Source organism: Lithobates pipiens, unplaced genomic scaffold (genome assembly GCF_037356315.1).
Source record: "Lithobates pipiens isolate NorthernLeopardFrog02 unplaced genomic scaffold, aLitPip1_a1.2 Scaffold_16, whole genome shotgun sequence".
In the NCBI taxonomy this organism is placed as follows: Eukaryota; Metazoa; Chordata; class Amphibia; order Anura; family Ranidae; genus Lithobates; species Lithobates pipiens.
This window is the reverse complement of record NW_027507748.1, coordinates 614,556,317-614,570,202: the sequence shown is the minus strand read 5'-3', so window position 1 is coordinate 614,570,202 and position 13,886 is coordinate 614,556,317. Positions and strand designations below refer to the sequence as shown.

Genomic DNA, 13,886 nt, shown 5'->3' with positions numbered 1-13,886 from the left:
CCTGTGACCTAGCTTGAGATGTTGCTGCCCATCTGGTTTTGACTTTTGGCCCATGTGTGACTTTGTCTAACCCAATCTGTCTCCAGTCAATGGAAGGCTACCTATTTCCATTTATGGTAATCTGTCTTGTGAGATCTGGGGGCACCCATGTATGGTGATACACATAGCTTTTCTAGGAAAGGAGTCTATTGTACGTGAATAGTCTACAATAGAGGTCATTGTGTCTGAGCAGTGACCTGACTCTCGCAGTCATCTTATGTGACAAACAGTGATGACTAATATAAAATTAGAACATTGCATGACATGTATACTCAAGAGTTCTGGAAAGGTTGTCTTCCTTATGACAGCTTTAAGTAAGTAGTTAAAATTTGTGTCTTCTTGTAAAGAAATGAAGTACCAAAACACCAGGAAGTACAATGAGGAGGATCTGAACATTCTCACGCTCGAAGATCTGCTCTCCTTCTCATATCAAGTGGCAAAGGGGATGGAGTTCCTTGAATCAAAATTGGTGAGTGTGTTGCTACAAATAGATGGGATTGTTCTTGAACTTGCGAACCTTTGAGGTATGACCCGGTCACCACACCGGTTTTCTGTTTTTTATTTGTTGTTTTTTTTTTTAGCACAGCTAAAAATAGACATGTCTGATTACTGTGGGATTAATTAGGAATTCTAGAGAAACGGGAGGGGTGAATGAGCTGTAAATGGCTCGAGGAAGTGACATCACTCTTTCATGTTCACAATTAGGTTTTCCCCTCTTCATCTGCCTTCATTTACATATAAACTTCCTCTGTTCAGATGCTGTAGGTTACTTTCCATAAACAATGTGAACAAATTAGCACAGATGTATTTTGAATTGTTGTTGCCCCGGGCACTGCACGTAATTGCACAAAAGATACACCAGTTTGACTGGCAGATTTAGTTTAATATACACAGCCTAACCAACTAGCGTTTCTTATAAAGCCTTGTACACACTATCAGAAAAGCGATCGTACCATAATCTGATCATTAGTACACAGCTTTTGAGAGCCGATCATGACAGTTCATCTGAAATTATCTGAAGGGACAAATGCAAAAATTTTCTCAAACTATACCAGATAATACGATTTTAATTTAATCAGTACAGTTTTCGTCTGAAAAAAAAAAATCAGACCATGCATGCTCAGAAACAAAAGAATACAATACAATACATTAAATCACTTCCGAAGTTGCTTTCTGTTGTACGAGAATTTAACCACTTCCGGACCGCCCTCCATCGTTATACATCGGTAATTTGATTTGATTGAAGGAGGATATCATTGCTAACTGCCATAACCCCGGTATCCTCTTCTTCAGTGAACGATCCGGTTTAAGATAAAAGTGGTCTCTGTGGCGGATTCGATGCAAGATCACTTTTATTGGTGGCGGGAAAGGGCCCCCCCCCCCTCTCCCGCTGTTCTCTGGTGCCCTCAGCTGTGCTTCCGGAGCCATCAGCAGCGGCGGAGGCGATCGGGTCCTTCTCGTGGCTTGACATGGAGACAAGTGAGGGGAAGATGGCCCCCCACCCATCTCCATATCATTGCAGGGCAGAAGCGACAGCAAAATGCCACTTCCGCCCATAGATCTTAAAGGGTCATTTTTTTATTCATTTTTTACATTTTTTTATCCCAGATCTCATATTTAAAAAGTCTTGTCATGCTTTATTCTATTACAAGGGATGTTTACATTCCTTGTAATAGGAATAAGAGTGACACTATTTTTTTTTTTAAAAACAGTGTAAAAAAAAAAAAAGGTAAAATAAAAATAAAAATGTTAAAAGCGCCTCATCCCGACGAGCTCGGGTGCAGAAGCGAAAGCATACATGACTAGTGCTACGTGTTCAAACCACACATGGGAGGTATCGCCACGATTGGTAGAGCATGAGCAATAATTCTAGCCCTAGACCTCCTCTGTAATTTAAAACATGGAACCTGTAGAATTTTTTTAAATGTCGCCTATGGAGATTTTTTTTTTTATTGCACTTTAGTCTAAATATGAGATCTGAGGACTTTTTGACCTCAGATCTCATATTTAAGAGGACCTGCAATGTTTTTTTCTATTACAAGGGATGTTTACATTCCTTGTAATAGGAATAAAAGGGAATTTTTTTATTTTAAACGGTGTAAAAATAAAAAATAAAAGGTAAAATAAATAATAATAATAAAAAATTCACAGAAGCGGACACACATGTGAGTAGCGCCCACATATAAAAACGGTGTTCAAACCCCACATGTGCGGTATCGCCGTGATCGATAGAGCGAGAGCAATAATTCTAGCCCTAGACCTCCTCTGTAACGCAAAACATGCAACCTGTAGAATTTTTTAAACGTCGCCTATGGAGATTTTTAAGGGTAAAAGTTTGTCGCCATTCCACGAGCGGGCGCAATTTTGAAGAGTGACATGTTGGGTATCAATTTACTTGGTGTAAAATCTCAGAAACAGGCTCGGTTCTTAAAGAGGAAGTAAAGGCTATTTAAAAAAAAAAAATACAACCTGCAAGATCTAAGGCATAATGAGCTAGTATGCATAGCATACTAGCTCATTATGAATAACTCACCTGAGAACGAAGCCCCCGAAGCGGTCCTCCATCTTCATCTTCGCCGCTGCCATGTATTCTGGTGTGACTTCCAGGCCTCGTTGCTCCAGCGCTGTGATTCGCTGGAGCCGCGATGACGTCACTCCGCGCACGGGAGCCGACACGAGCGCCATATCGCAGTGATCTGCAGCCTGCTCAGTGCGCCTGCATGCGCCGTAGACAGCGTTGCCTGTCTATTTGTCAATCCCTCCTAAACCGTATAGGTTTAGGAGATATTTCTTGGACCTACAGGTAAGCCTAGATTAAGGCTTACCTGTAGGTCCAAGAAATATCTCCTAAACCTATACGTCAAAGTGGTTTGTAAGGGTTTACAACCACTTTAAGTGGTTAAGTTTAGTAACCTCTTCATTTTTGATATAGGACTAGAATGCAAAAATAAAGGGACGATCATTTCTCCGATATTCTCATAGTGTGTATAAATGCTTTAGTAATGCTTGAGTACAATAAGTAGCTCAAGTGTGCAAAATCTTGATCATTACTGACCACCTAAGTCTGAGCCTGTGATTCTGCAGGTAAGTCATTCTGAACTGTCTATCGGAGAATAAAAAACAAAACCTTAATGTTCTATAGCAGGCAACGTGTAAAAAGATAAGAACACCACAGGTTAGTAAAAGTTTATTATTGTTAGTAAAAAGTCAGAAGACAAAACCAACACATTTTGGGGATCAAAATAGAGGCTTATACTAGTAACATAATTGTAGGTCAACAAAATGTACAATAATCTCCATCTGACGTTTGACAAGAACATTAAACTTTTACTGGACCTGTGTTGCTCTCTTATCTTTTTACACTTTACTTGGACTTTCCTGGGGACCCTCAGGGATACCGCACATAACAGCGAGCTCCCTTCCTTGGAGATCAACATGTTTTTCCCTTTTGGATCCAGCCCTCCTAACACACCTTTGAAAAAAGTAAAGCCAAGGGAATTTGTATATATAAGGGCTGGATCCCAAGCAGAAGCTATGTGCTGCCATTGAGTTCTTGATGAAGGAGGGCTGCAGGCTGTCCAACATCCACAGACTGTTACAGAATGTTTACGGTGATGACACCATTGACAAGAGTCACCGGTGACAAGACCTGCTCATGTCAATGGTGTTATAAACATTCTGTAGCCTTCTGTGGATGTTTGATAGCCTTCACACCTCCTTTATTAAGAACTCAATGATTCTCCAACGAAACACTCAATCCCATCCACCGTGCTTCTATATAGGTGATCTTAAGCAATACACAGCCAGACTAGTTAGACTTTTTTAAAGATCTTGCACAATTTTGATATTTCTTTCATAAGCTCTTCTTAATTTCTTTTTACCAATTCTTTGATTTACCACTTATTTGCATATGTTTATGTATTTTTTGTGAAATATTTGCAGGTTGTTTTTTGTGTTATATTTAACTGCCATTAATTAGCAGTCACAATTACTTTTTGGAGTAAGTTGCAATAACACATGTACTTTGAGTCACGGGTCACCGTCTACACTTTGAAGTGAATAGCGCCTTACTTTATTTTAGATTGTGGTAGTTTAGTGTTAAAGGGGGTGGCTGTTAAATTAGCACATTCACATTTCATTTTTTGGTTCATGGTTGGAGCCATTTATATTGATGAAGGTTTGAAGAACTCACTGATGACACGTTGCTTCTGCTTGGAATACTTTATTTACCTGCAATGAAAAATAAGAGTTACTATAGGGGAAGAGTTATGCTACCAACATGTAAAATTTGAATGATCTGTGTAAGTTATTAAAAAAGTTATGTCCACTTTTGCATAACTTTCAGTACAGCCCTTATGTATACTAACTGGTAACGGCTAAAGTTAAAAACATATGGGGTTTATTTACTAAAGACAAATCCACTTTGCACTGCAAGTGCACTTGAAAGTAAAGTCGCTGTAGATCCAAGGGGGATATGCAAGGAAAATAAAATAAAAAATAGCATTTTAGCTTGCACATGATTGGATGATAAAATCAGCAGAGCTTCCGCTCATTTCAGATCTACCCCTTAGCTCTTGTACACACGGTCGGACATTCCGACAACAAAATCCGTCTGATTTTGTCCGACGGATTTTGTCCAAAACTGTTGCATACACATGGTCGGACAAAGTTGTCGGAATGTCCGATCGTTCAGAGTGTGATGACATTATTTCATTACGACGGGACTATGTTCAGGCTAGTAGCCAATAGCTTTGGTGTAGGAATTTGATCTGAGTATGCGTGGCACTTTGTCCGATCGGAATTCTCTACACATGATCGGACAAGGTCCGATCGGATCATGTCGTCGGAAAGTTTTATAGCCAAGCTGGAAAACTTGGTCCGTCGGATATTCCGATGGAAACAGTCCGATGGAGCTCACACACGGTCGGATTATCCGACAACACTGTCCGATTGGACATTTTCCATCAGAATGTCTGACCGTGTGTACAAGGGCTTAGATTTAGAGCTACTGCACTTCCAAGTGCACTTGCAGTGCAAAGTGGATTTACCTTTCGTAAATAACTCCCATAGTGTAGATGCAGTCACCAAGTGTGAACACATTCAACAACAAATTGGACAAAAACCTATGCAAAACATCTTGCAGCTCTAAACACACTGCGCATGACTAGACCATAAACTCTCAAAAGGGGGTTAACAAGGGAATTCCTTGTCGCCTATAGCAACCAAAACTATATTTCCTTTCTACACTGTAGAATGTATTTGGTTGCTATCAGCATCAAGAAATTTGATAGTAAACTTTTAATACATAAGACATATACAGTAGCTTGCACAGTAGTCATATCAAATGCGTCAATGTGGTGTCATTGCTTAGGTAGGGATTAGGTAGGTAGGATTAGGCTTAGGTAGGGATCTGAATGCAGATCTTGGTAGAGTTGAATTGTGCACAACCCTGATCATGGAAACAAACATCAAGCCTCTGTGTCATGTCTTGTGCAGAGAGGCAGTCCATTCAGAGAGATGTAGATGTGAGGAAGGGATGTTTTGGCACATGGTGCTTTACAAGAATCCACAGACCCAGGCAGAGGGGGTCTTCCAGTCTTCCTGAATCTGATCCCCAGAAATTACTAGGAAAAAAATTGTGTTCATTTGGCTATATTCATGTTACCCACTGTGTAAATCGCAACCTATAATTCTGTTTCTTTTTTTAGTGCATCCACAGAGACCTTGCAGCCAGAAATATACTCATAAGTAGTGGGAAGGTAGCCAAGATTTGTGACTTTGGACTTGCCAGAGATGTAGAAAATGACTCAAATTATGTGGTTAAGGGCAATGTAAGTCAAATGGTTGTCTCTCTTCGTTCTTTGTGTTATTGTGGCAGTGCAAGTGGATAGTTGGGGGCTATAGGAATAAAATATTTGCTATTCGTTCTAGTCATTACACCATGCCACAATGTCTGTGCACACTCTTTGCTGCCCCATTTCAAGAAGGGTCACACTGCTGTACTATTTAGCAGAAGTAATGTCATTTTGTGTCTTCTCTGATACAATTTAAAAACCCCTTTCACAATTGGTAATGTCCTTATTCATAATTCATACAGGACAAATTAAGTCAAACCTCAACGAAACAGGTAAATACATAATTGAAATATATATAGGGAATCTGTATTTCCTGTCAAAGGATTTGTATTTCTGTTCATTCAGCCCTCATATTTACACAACCTTGCCAGAGAGAAGATCCAGGCTGGTGACCTGACTTTTTGCTATTGCAGTTAGGCAATTTAACCTGGTCATGTCCTTGCCCCCAGCTTGTGATAGTGAATGAGCAGCAGAACACTGATAAGGTTATCACTTTGTTCACTTTACTCTCTCCTTCTGGCAACATTGAATGTGCACACCTTATTGGCTCCTAGTGTTGCCCTCTCTCTCTCCTAGCCTGAGTGCTGCTGTGCAGAGGATTGCAAGAGACTGACCTTGTCAAATGAAATTACTTAAACACAAATGTGTGGCTTCAGTGAATTCTGACGGAGGTACGTACCACGCAAACCGGATATGGCAAACATGTAACTGCCTCTACATGTTCCACTAGACGGTGTCTTCAGGAAGCTCCACTTGGATGATAGACTGCCTTGGAATACCAGGTGCTGTAAGCTAAAGGAGCTTCCTGAAGATGCTGTCAAGCATAACATGTAGAGACAGTTACGTGTGTGCCATATCCAGTTTGAGTGATACGTACCCCCCGTGGTGACGTAATTTCCGTTTCCAGAAATTGGAATGTACGCTGGTTCCAGCAAGTGGAACGGTGCTATGGAATACAGGCTGTTTTTTTTGGTGCCAAGAGACTGGGCACCAATAAATGTGAGTGTATACATTTTATGCAATTATGTGTCTGTGCATTTTTTAAATAAATACTGCACCAGATTATTCTGTCCTTTTTCTGTCTAGAATTGTACAGACTAAACCATTCATCAGAAGACTATAACTCAGGTTATATTAATGTTTTTGTTCCAGGCTCGCCTACCGGTTAAATGGATGTCTCCAGAGAGCATTTTTGATGGACTATATACCATTAAAAGTGATGTTTGGTCATATGGCATATTGCTTTGGGAGATATTCTCACTTGGTATGACAATTACGCATAGATACAGTAATTCTAGTAATTATATTTTATACTATCCCTGTGCTCCAGATTTAAATATCATATTTCCATCCTCAATAGGGGTAAACCCATATCCAGGCATGCCAGTCAATGCAAACTTTTACAAGCTCTTACAAAGTGGGTTTAAAATGGACCAGCCATTCTATGCTACGGATGAAATGTGAGTGAATATTGATCATCGCCCTGAGCCCTTTTATTCTTACTCTCAGCATCTGTTTTCATAAGATATTCATCTTAAAACATTTCCCTGCAGATATTTCCTGATGCAGTCCTGCTGGGCTTTCGATCCTAGGAAACGACCATCATTTAAAGAACTGGTTTCTTTTTTGGGATATCAGATTTCAAATACAGAATCTGAGGTATGCCACATTTTTAGAAACGTGTATTTTCTGCTGTCATCTGTGGTTAGTCACCACATTTGCTTTATTTTTTTTAAAATTATGATTGTTTTAGGTTATTGATTTTAAAACAGGTAAAGGGTCCCCTTACTAGTTAATCCATTCTTCTCACAATTTGGTCATACTTGCTCTTACTTTTTGTAATGTTCTGAGTTCCTAAATCACAAATTATTCCATGGACTACTTGCACTACCACAGGCAGTGGCGGCCGCTCCATTAGGGTCACGCCACCCCCCCCTCCCAATCCATGTAACTGGCCCCTAATCTACATGCAGGGCACTAGGTGCATGGATTTCAATGTTTGTTTGTTTTTGGAAGCATGTGATTAGAGCCCGAGGCTCTAATTGGCTTCAAAAAAGGCTGGGCTCAGGGAGCAGATCATTGCGCCCTGAGCCCATCCAGTTGTGTGCCAATAGCGAATTAATATTCGCTATTGTCTTCCTGCTTCTCCTCCCGGCCAGGAGCAGGGGGATAGGCGCCGAGGAGAAGACGTAGGGGGAAGCCACCGAAGCTGCCCGCGGCCTTGATGGGGTAAGTGCAGGGCTGATGGGCGAGCAACGGGGTGGGGGCGGGAGATTTGACTGACCGCCCTACTGACTGAACTGGAGGGGGGGCAGTGGTTTGTTTGCCGCCCCCCCCCCCCAAAAAAAATATAGAGCGCCAGAGCTGCCACTGACCACAGGATAAATATAAACATTTTAGGCTTGTAAACGTTAACAAAACCTAAGGAAGATAGTAGTATAAAGATAAACATGACTAGAATACATTTCGAACTCCAAACTTTAATTAACATTAAGACTTTCATAACTGGAACTCGCAAAGATAACTGTACTTTTAAAAACACATAAGCTCTTTAATTGATTCCAGGAATACCAAGCAACTTTGCTATATACTGTATTATATTGTTGCTTTCAATCAGTATGCCTAAGCTGCAATGCATTCATGTAATTATTGAAGATCACAAGCTGCTAGAAGCATACAGTCTTTACATACAGTAAGCTAAGTCCTACTCATTTCCCCATGCAAAGAATACTTGCATATTATGACAAAATTTCCTCCACCAGTTACGAAAGATCTGTATAGGTTTAGTGCCCGCATCTTTTTTCTTTTGTCATTGGGAGAGCACTATTAAAGCAACTTCCACACATGCAAGCTGGAGTTACATTATCCTGCCACCCGACTCCTACTTCTGCTGCCACAGACAATAGTATAAAAAAGTGCAGCGCATATGACAAACTGTGTGTCTAAACAAAATTAATAAGTGACATTCCTTAGTGAAAAATAATAATATACATGCAAATGATATTCATTAAAAGTCCAGAAAGCACACTGTGAAATGTGCTTGTAGATATACCTCAAGACCGTGAAGCAATAGAAAAAATAGAAAAGTCCCAAATATAGACTCTGTGTTAGATTGGAGAGGAGTCCAGGAATAGCCAGTGTGACACCAAGGGAATATCCACACCAGAGGAATACTAGAATGCCGGTGACCCCCTTACTCTTAAAACGCTCAAACAACCAGTAATGATAAATCCCACAGCAGGGGCATGAACATCCATTCAGGTAATTTCTGGTAGCCAATCCAATGGATCCTCACCCACATTCAATGAATCAAAAGATTTGCAAGATAAAGGCTCTATGTAGTGAAGTGTTGTAAAACATCCAGCTTTATTAAAAGGTATTGCACTAGCATTAATGTCGATAGTAAAACAGCATGTAAAAACACCAATATCCAAAGCAGGTCTTTCTCCATTAACCAAAATGGCGACCGACAATCGCGCATGCATGGTAGTGTGTGTGCGTGGCTCCGCCCTATGCATTTTTTTCAGATATGACATCATCAGGGGCACGCACATATGCCAGAATGCATACAAAGTCTCTTCTGTTAAATTTTTCTGGCCAGGGACTTCAGTTCCACTTTAATGTAAACTTGTGCTTAGGAAAAGTGTCTGTATACAGAACATAGTAGTAGATACCTATAGATGCCTACATGTCCCAGTAGTTTTATATTGACACCAGTAGGCACAACCTAGTGAGTTAAGCATAGCAAATTTACTAGCTATACAGCCTTTTAATAAATTAATATCTCTTTTTTTTTGTGCATATAGCTTTATCAAAACTCGAAGAACATCATTGACAGTTTGTACAGCCAGGAAAAGAACATGGATCCTCAGTCTGTGCTCACACCGCTTATATAGCGATACAGTAAATGGGAACATTCAATATGGTTTGTTTGTAAATATTTTTACATTAAAGGGACACTATCAACTTTATATTTTTAATTATTAAGGGAAAGAGAGAGGTGCAGACCGAAAGCCGCTCAATTTCATGTATGACAGGAAGGCTTCATGCCCATCTCCTCCCGAACCACGCCCAGTAACACATTTCACCCATCATTGGCTTAAAGTCGAGCTCCGCCCAAAAGGGGAATCTCCATTTGTTTGCACCCTACCCCCTTCCACTGCCACATTTGGCACTTTTTTGGGGAAGGGGGAGTGGGTACCTGGTTTTGAAAGGTACCCACTCCCACTTCCGGCTCAGTTCGCCACATCGCTCTGAGCTGGACGTTCGGCCCCCCTTCTTCCCTCACAGTCTTCTGGGACACATCACAGGTCCCAGAAGACTACGGGACCATTCACAAGGGGCAAACAAGATATTTGGGGGGGACACCCTAAAAGATGCATTAAAGATGGTGCAGCCATAAGATCATACAACAGAACAAAATATTACAGCGCACACATGCAAAAAAGACATTTACCTCCTGCAAGGCTATTTAAAACACCTAGACATTTTCAAAAAACATGGGGATTTAGTCACACCTTTCTAAGAAACATCACAGGTCCCAGAAGACTCCGAGACTATTCACAAGGCTCAGCGCAACTCGCACATGTGCAGTAGGAAACAGGCTGTGAACCCGCAAGGCTCCACTTCCTGTTTCCCTTACTAGATGTCAGCGCCTGCACCTGAAGCCGATTGAATAATTTGGCTCGAGTGAGGACATTGTAGGATCCCTGGACAGGTAAAAGTCCTTATATTAAAAGTAAGGAGCTACAGATATTGTAGCTGCTTAATTTTCCATTTTTTTCTGAAGGAGCCTGGAGCTCCTCTTTAATCACTGTAAGCCCATGGAGGTTGAAATTCGTTAGAGCCGTGGTTCGGGAGGAGAAGGAGCAGAAGCCTTCCTGTCATACTTTCATTTCAGCGGCTTCAGGTGTGCACTTCCATCTCTCCTTGTAAGTTTCTGACAGTCGGGCAAGAGGAACCCTGTGGGAGCTGCACCCAACAAGGATTGAATCACCGAGTGACTGAATCAACGGAGCCTGGAGTAACGCTACATGTTTCATTGGGGTTCATATTTTTTTCAGTGGTTATTTCACATGCATTGTTATTTTTACTTCTTAAGGTTCTTTTTGCCACTTATAAGTAAAAAAACATTCACCAAAAAAAGCATTCACCAAGAACTAAAAAATGAATGTTTTTGGTGGACAACTATAGGGTAATCAAGATATGACAACAGATGTCTTTTTTTTTTTCTTAACTGGGTGATAGTGTTCTTTTAACTGAATTCTAAAGTCAGGTGATATGATCTGATGATTGTTTTTTTTATAAGGATGTTTATACAAGTGAACATTAAGATGCAATTGGAAGCAAAGGGTTGGCAGTTTCATTGTTCCAGAAGGGCATCCTGGGCATTACTCAAATAAGGTTACTTCTTTCTGGAAAATGGGCAGTGCAATGGTGTGCACATGATGTGGTACCAGAGACAACTTGTTTCCTGTGTTTCAAGACCTCTAAAGATTTCTTTAACCTGGCAGAGTCTGACAAATTTGAATTGTTAGAATATTAGTGGTAATAATAATAATAATTAGTGATTATGGGGGAAAGGAACAGGCTGATGATTATATTTGAAAACTTGCTTGATTTGCATGGCTGTATTAATAATGGTAATATATGTTATACATGCACTTGGCCATCTATAATTCATGGTCAGCAAATGACTAGAGTTTAGTTAGCCTTGGCAATGCCATATTGGGGCTTTGAATTATGTCTAATGGTGTAACTATAAGAACATGACTCCCAGAAATATGTGTCCATGTATGGATGTGGGGGAACAATGTTTGGGCTGTTCCAAACTGGGATTACACCACAGTTCCAGTATATGGTGGTTTGCCAGCCCAAGAGCAATGATGTTAATGGATTGGCACATTACAAACACCATTACAGACATTTATCAATGTACTGTTGAGTGCTTTTATAGCACTTAACAGTAGCCCACAGTGTCCATCTTAGGACCGACCCCCCCCCCACATACCTTTCTTTTTATTAGTCTTCCTCTCAGTTCCCATCACCAAACTAAGGGAGGGGATGGAGGTTATATACAAGACAACTCTCTGCTTGAGAGAAAGGGAGCTGTAGTTACTGGTCTGTATTAAGGGGAACTTCTGCATAGAGGCAAAATACACAAGTTGTTTTGTTATGGATTGTTGCACAAACCTGGAGGAAATATGTAGTAAATAAAACTTTACTATCACTGTATGTATTAAAACAGCAGAGTGGTGGATGTATATTTCTGAAGTGACGCCTATAAATGGCATTTCAGGAAACAACATGGTTGGACAGTGAATGGATGTGATCTGAGGCTCAAATTTACCTTTTTAAGAAGTGTTTCCCAGTGCTAAATCTTTGGTCCAAATTCTAAATTGCTGCATTTGCAAATTTCAGGCAAGTATAAAGGAATAGTAGTGGTAAAAAAAAAGCATGCGTGGGCTTAACTTACATTTATTTTGTATAACTCTCCTTTAAGGGGGCGTGGCAGGGTGTGTGCCATATGCTTATATATTTTTGCTAGTAGGTCTCCCTCATTCCCATCTCAAAAAATTGGAAGGTATGGTCTATGGCAGTTTCTCAACTCCAGTCCTCAAGGTGCCCCAACAGGTCAGGTTTTCATACTCTCCCTAATGGTAAGCCTGAAAACCTGACCTGTTGGGGTGCCTAGAGGACTGGAGTTGAGAAACACTGGTTTAAGGTATGCTCAGTGTGACCTCAAAGGGTACCTCAGGTTGAAAATGGAGATGCTGCCATTGCCAACTTATCTTTAAAGGTTTAAGCTGTGGCACTCCTCATATATGCTTTGATGTTTAATAATTCATTGAAATCACTGCAAGTATGCATAAAGGGGATTTCAGATATTACTAAATGCTTATTTGACCTTTCTTTGACGGAAAGCAAGGATGAGCATGACAGCCCTGATTTTGCATATGCTGTATAAACACTGCTAAGTTCATAGGATGAAATCAGGCTTGTCTGTTCTGTGAGATGATGGGCTCAGATGGCTTACACTAGGTAGTGCCATCACCAATATTAAAGGGCAGACAGGGACCAAGGGAGGAGCACACAACAGATCACAACAGATCTTTTGGCGTAGGCTATAATGTATCTCAATCTGTAGGTCAGCATTTCATTTGTGTATGTATGTTTGCTTGCAGTTGCACTTTTACAGGATTAAATAATGGCATGTACTATGGGCAACCCAACAGGTTTTCTTTGAAGTCTCCACCCATGCTGAACATACCCACTTTTCTTTCACTCCCGACCACTTCATTAAGCCTTTGAAAAAAAGAAAATACTGGACACATCTACTGTAAGTATGGAGGCGTATGTGACTCACTCGCCATCCTCTCATATGACAGTGTTTGGTGATTGACCCAGTATTGTATCATGGCGGTGGTGGGGAAAGAGCTCTCAGCTCTATGTAAGCTCTGACTGGAGCAAGTTGGAGCTTACACAGGGATGCTTTCCTAGCTTCCGGCGGCTAAAGAGAGCATCGAGGAGTGAAGGAAAAGCAACAAAGTTTTCCTGACTAGCGAAGATTAAAGAGAACCTGTTTCGTTATTTCACATGTCGAAAAGCACAGGCTTGCTTTAAGACACTGTTTGGGAAACACTGCTTTACACTATACTTGTTATGCACTGCTATAAACTACTCTGTATTGCACTTAAAGTAATGATAAGCTAAAAGAATGTGTGCTTCACAGCTCACAAGAATTTTGTACACGTTACTGCATTTTGCAATAAATATATTACATATATTAAATCTGCATGGTTTTTGTGCCTTTATTTGTTACATTATGCTTGTGTGGAAATCTCCCCTGCTAGATACAGAATCCAACATTTTCATAAAATACAAAATGATTGTTTTTTTTTTATTTTAACTATTAACAGCAAATAATTCATCCTAAAAAATGTGCAGTGCCAAAAGCCAAAACTTATATATAAACAGTCATTCATACACTTT

The 13,886-nt window shown here is 40.4% G+C and overlaps 1 protein-coding gene across 1 annotated transcript in view; it reads left to right on the top strand.

Annotated features, from left to right (window-relative positions):
* Window positions 1–13,685, top strand: part of FLT3 (fms related receptor tyrosine kinase 3) — a 182,087-nt gene extending 168,402 nt beyond the window's left edge. Inside the window, exons 19-24 of the mRNA XM_077484075.1 lie at window positions 387–508; window positions 5,748–5,870; window positions 7,047–7,158; window positions 7,255–7,354; window positions 7,448–7,553; window positions 9,701–13,685. Coding sequence (XP_077340201.1) covers window positions 387–508; window positions 5,748–5,870; window positions 7,047–7,158; window positions 7,255–7,354; window positions 7,448–7,553; window positions 9,701–9,790 — 653 coding nt within the window. The 3' untranslated portion in view covers window positions 9,791–13,685. The remainder of the gene's footprint in view (window positions 1–386; window positions 509–5,747; window positions 5,871–7,046; window positions 7,159–7,254; window positions 7,355–7,447; window positions 7,554–9,700) is intronic.
* The last annotated feature ends 201 nt before the right edge of the window (window positions 13,686–13,886 follow it).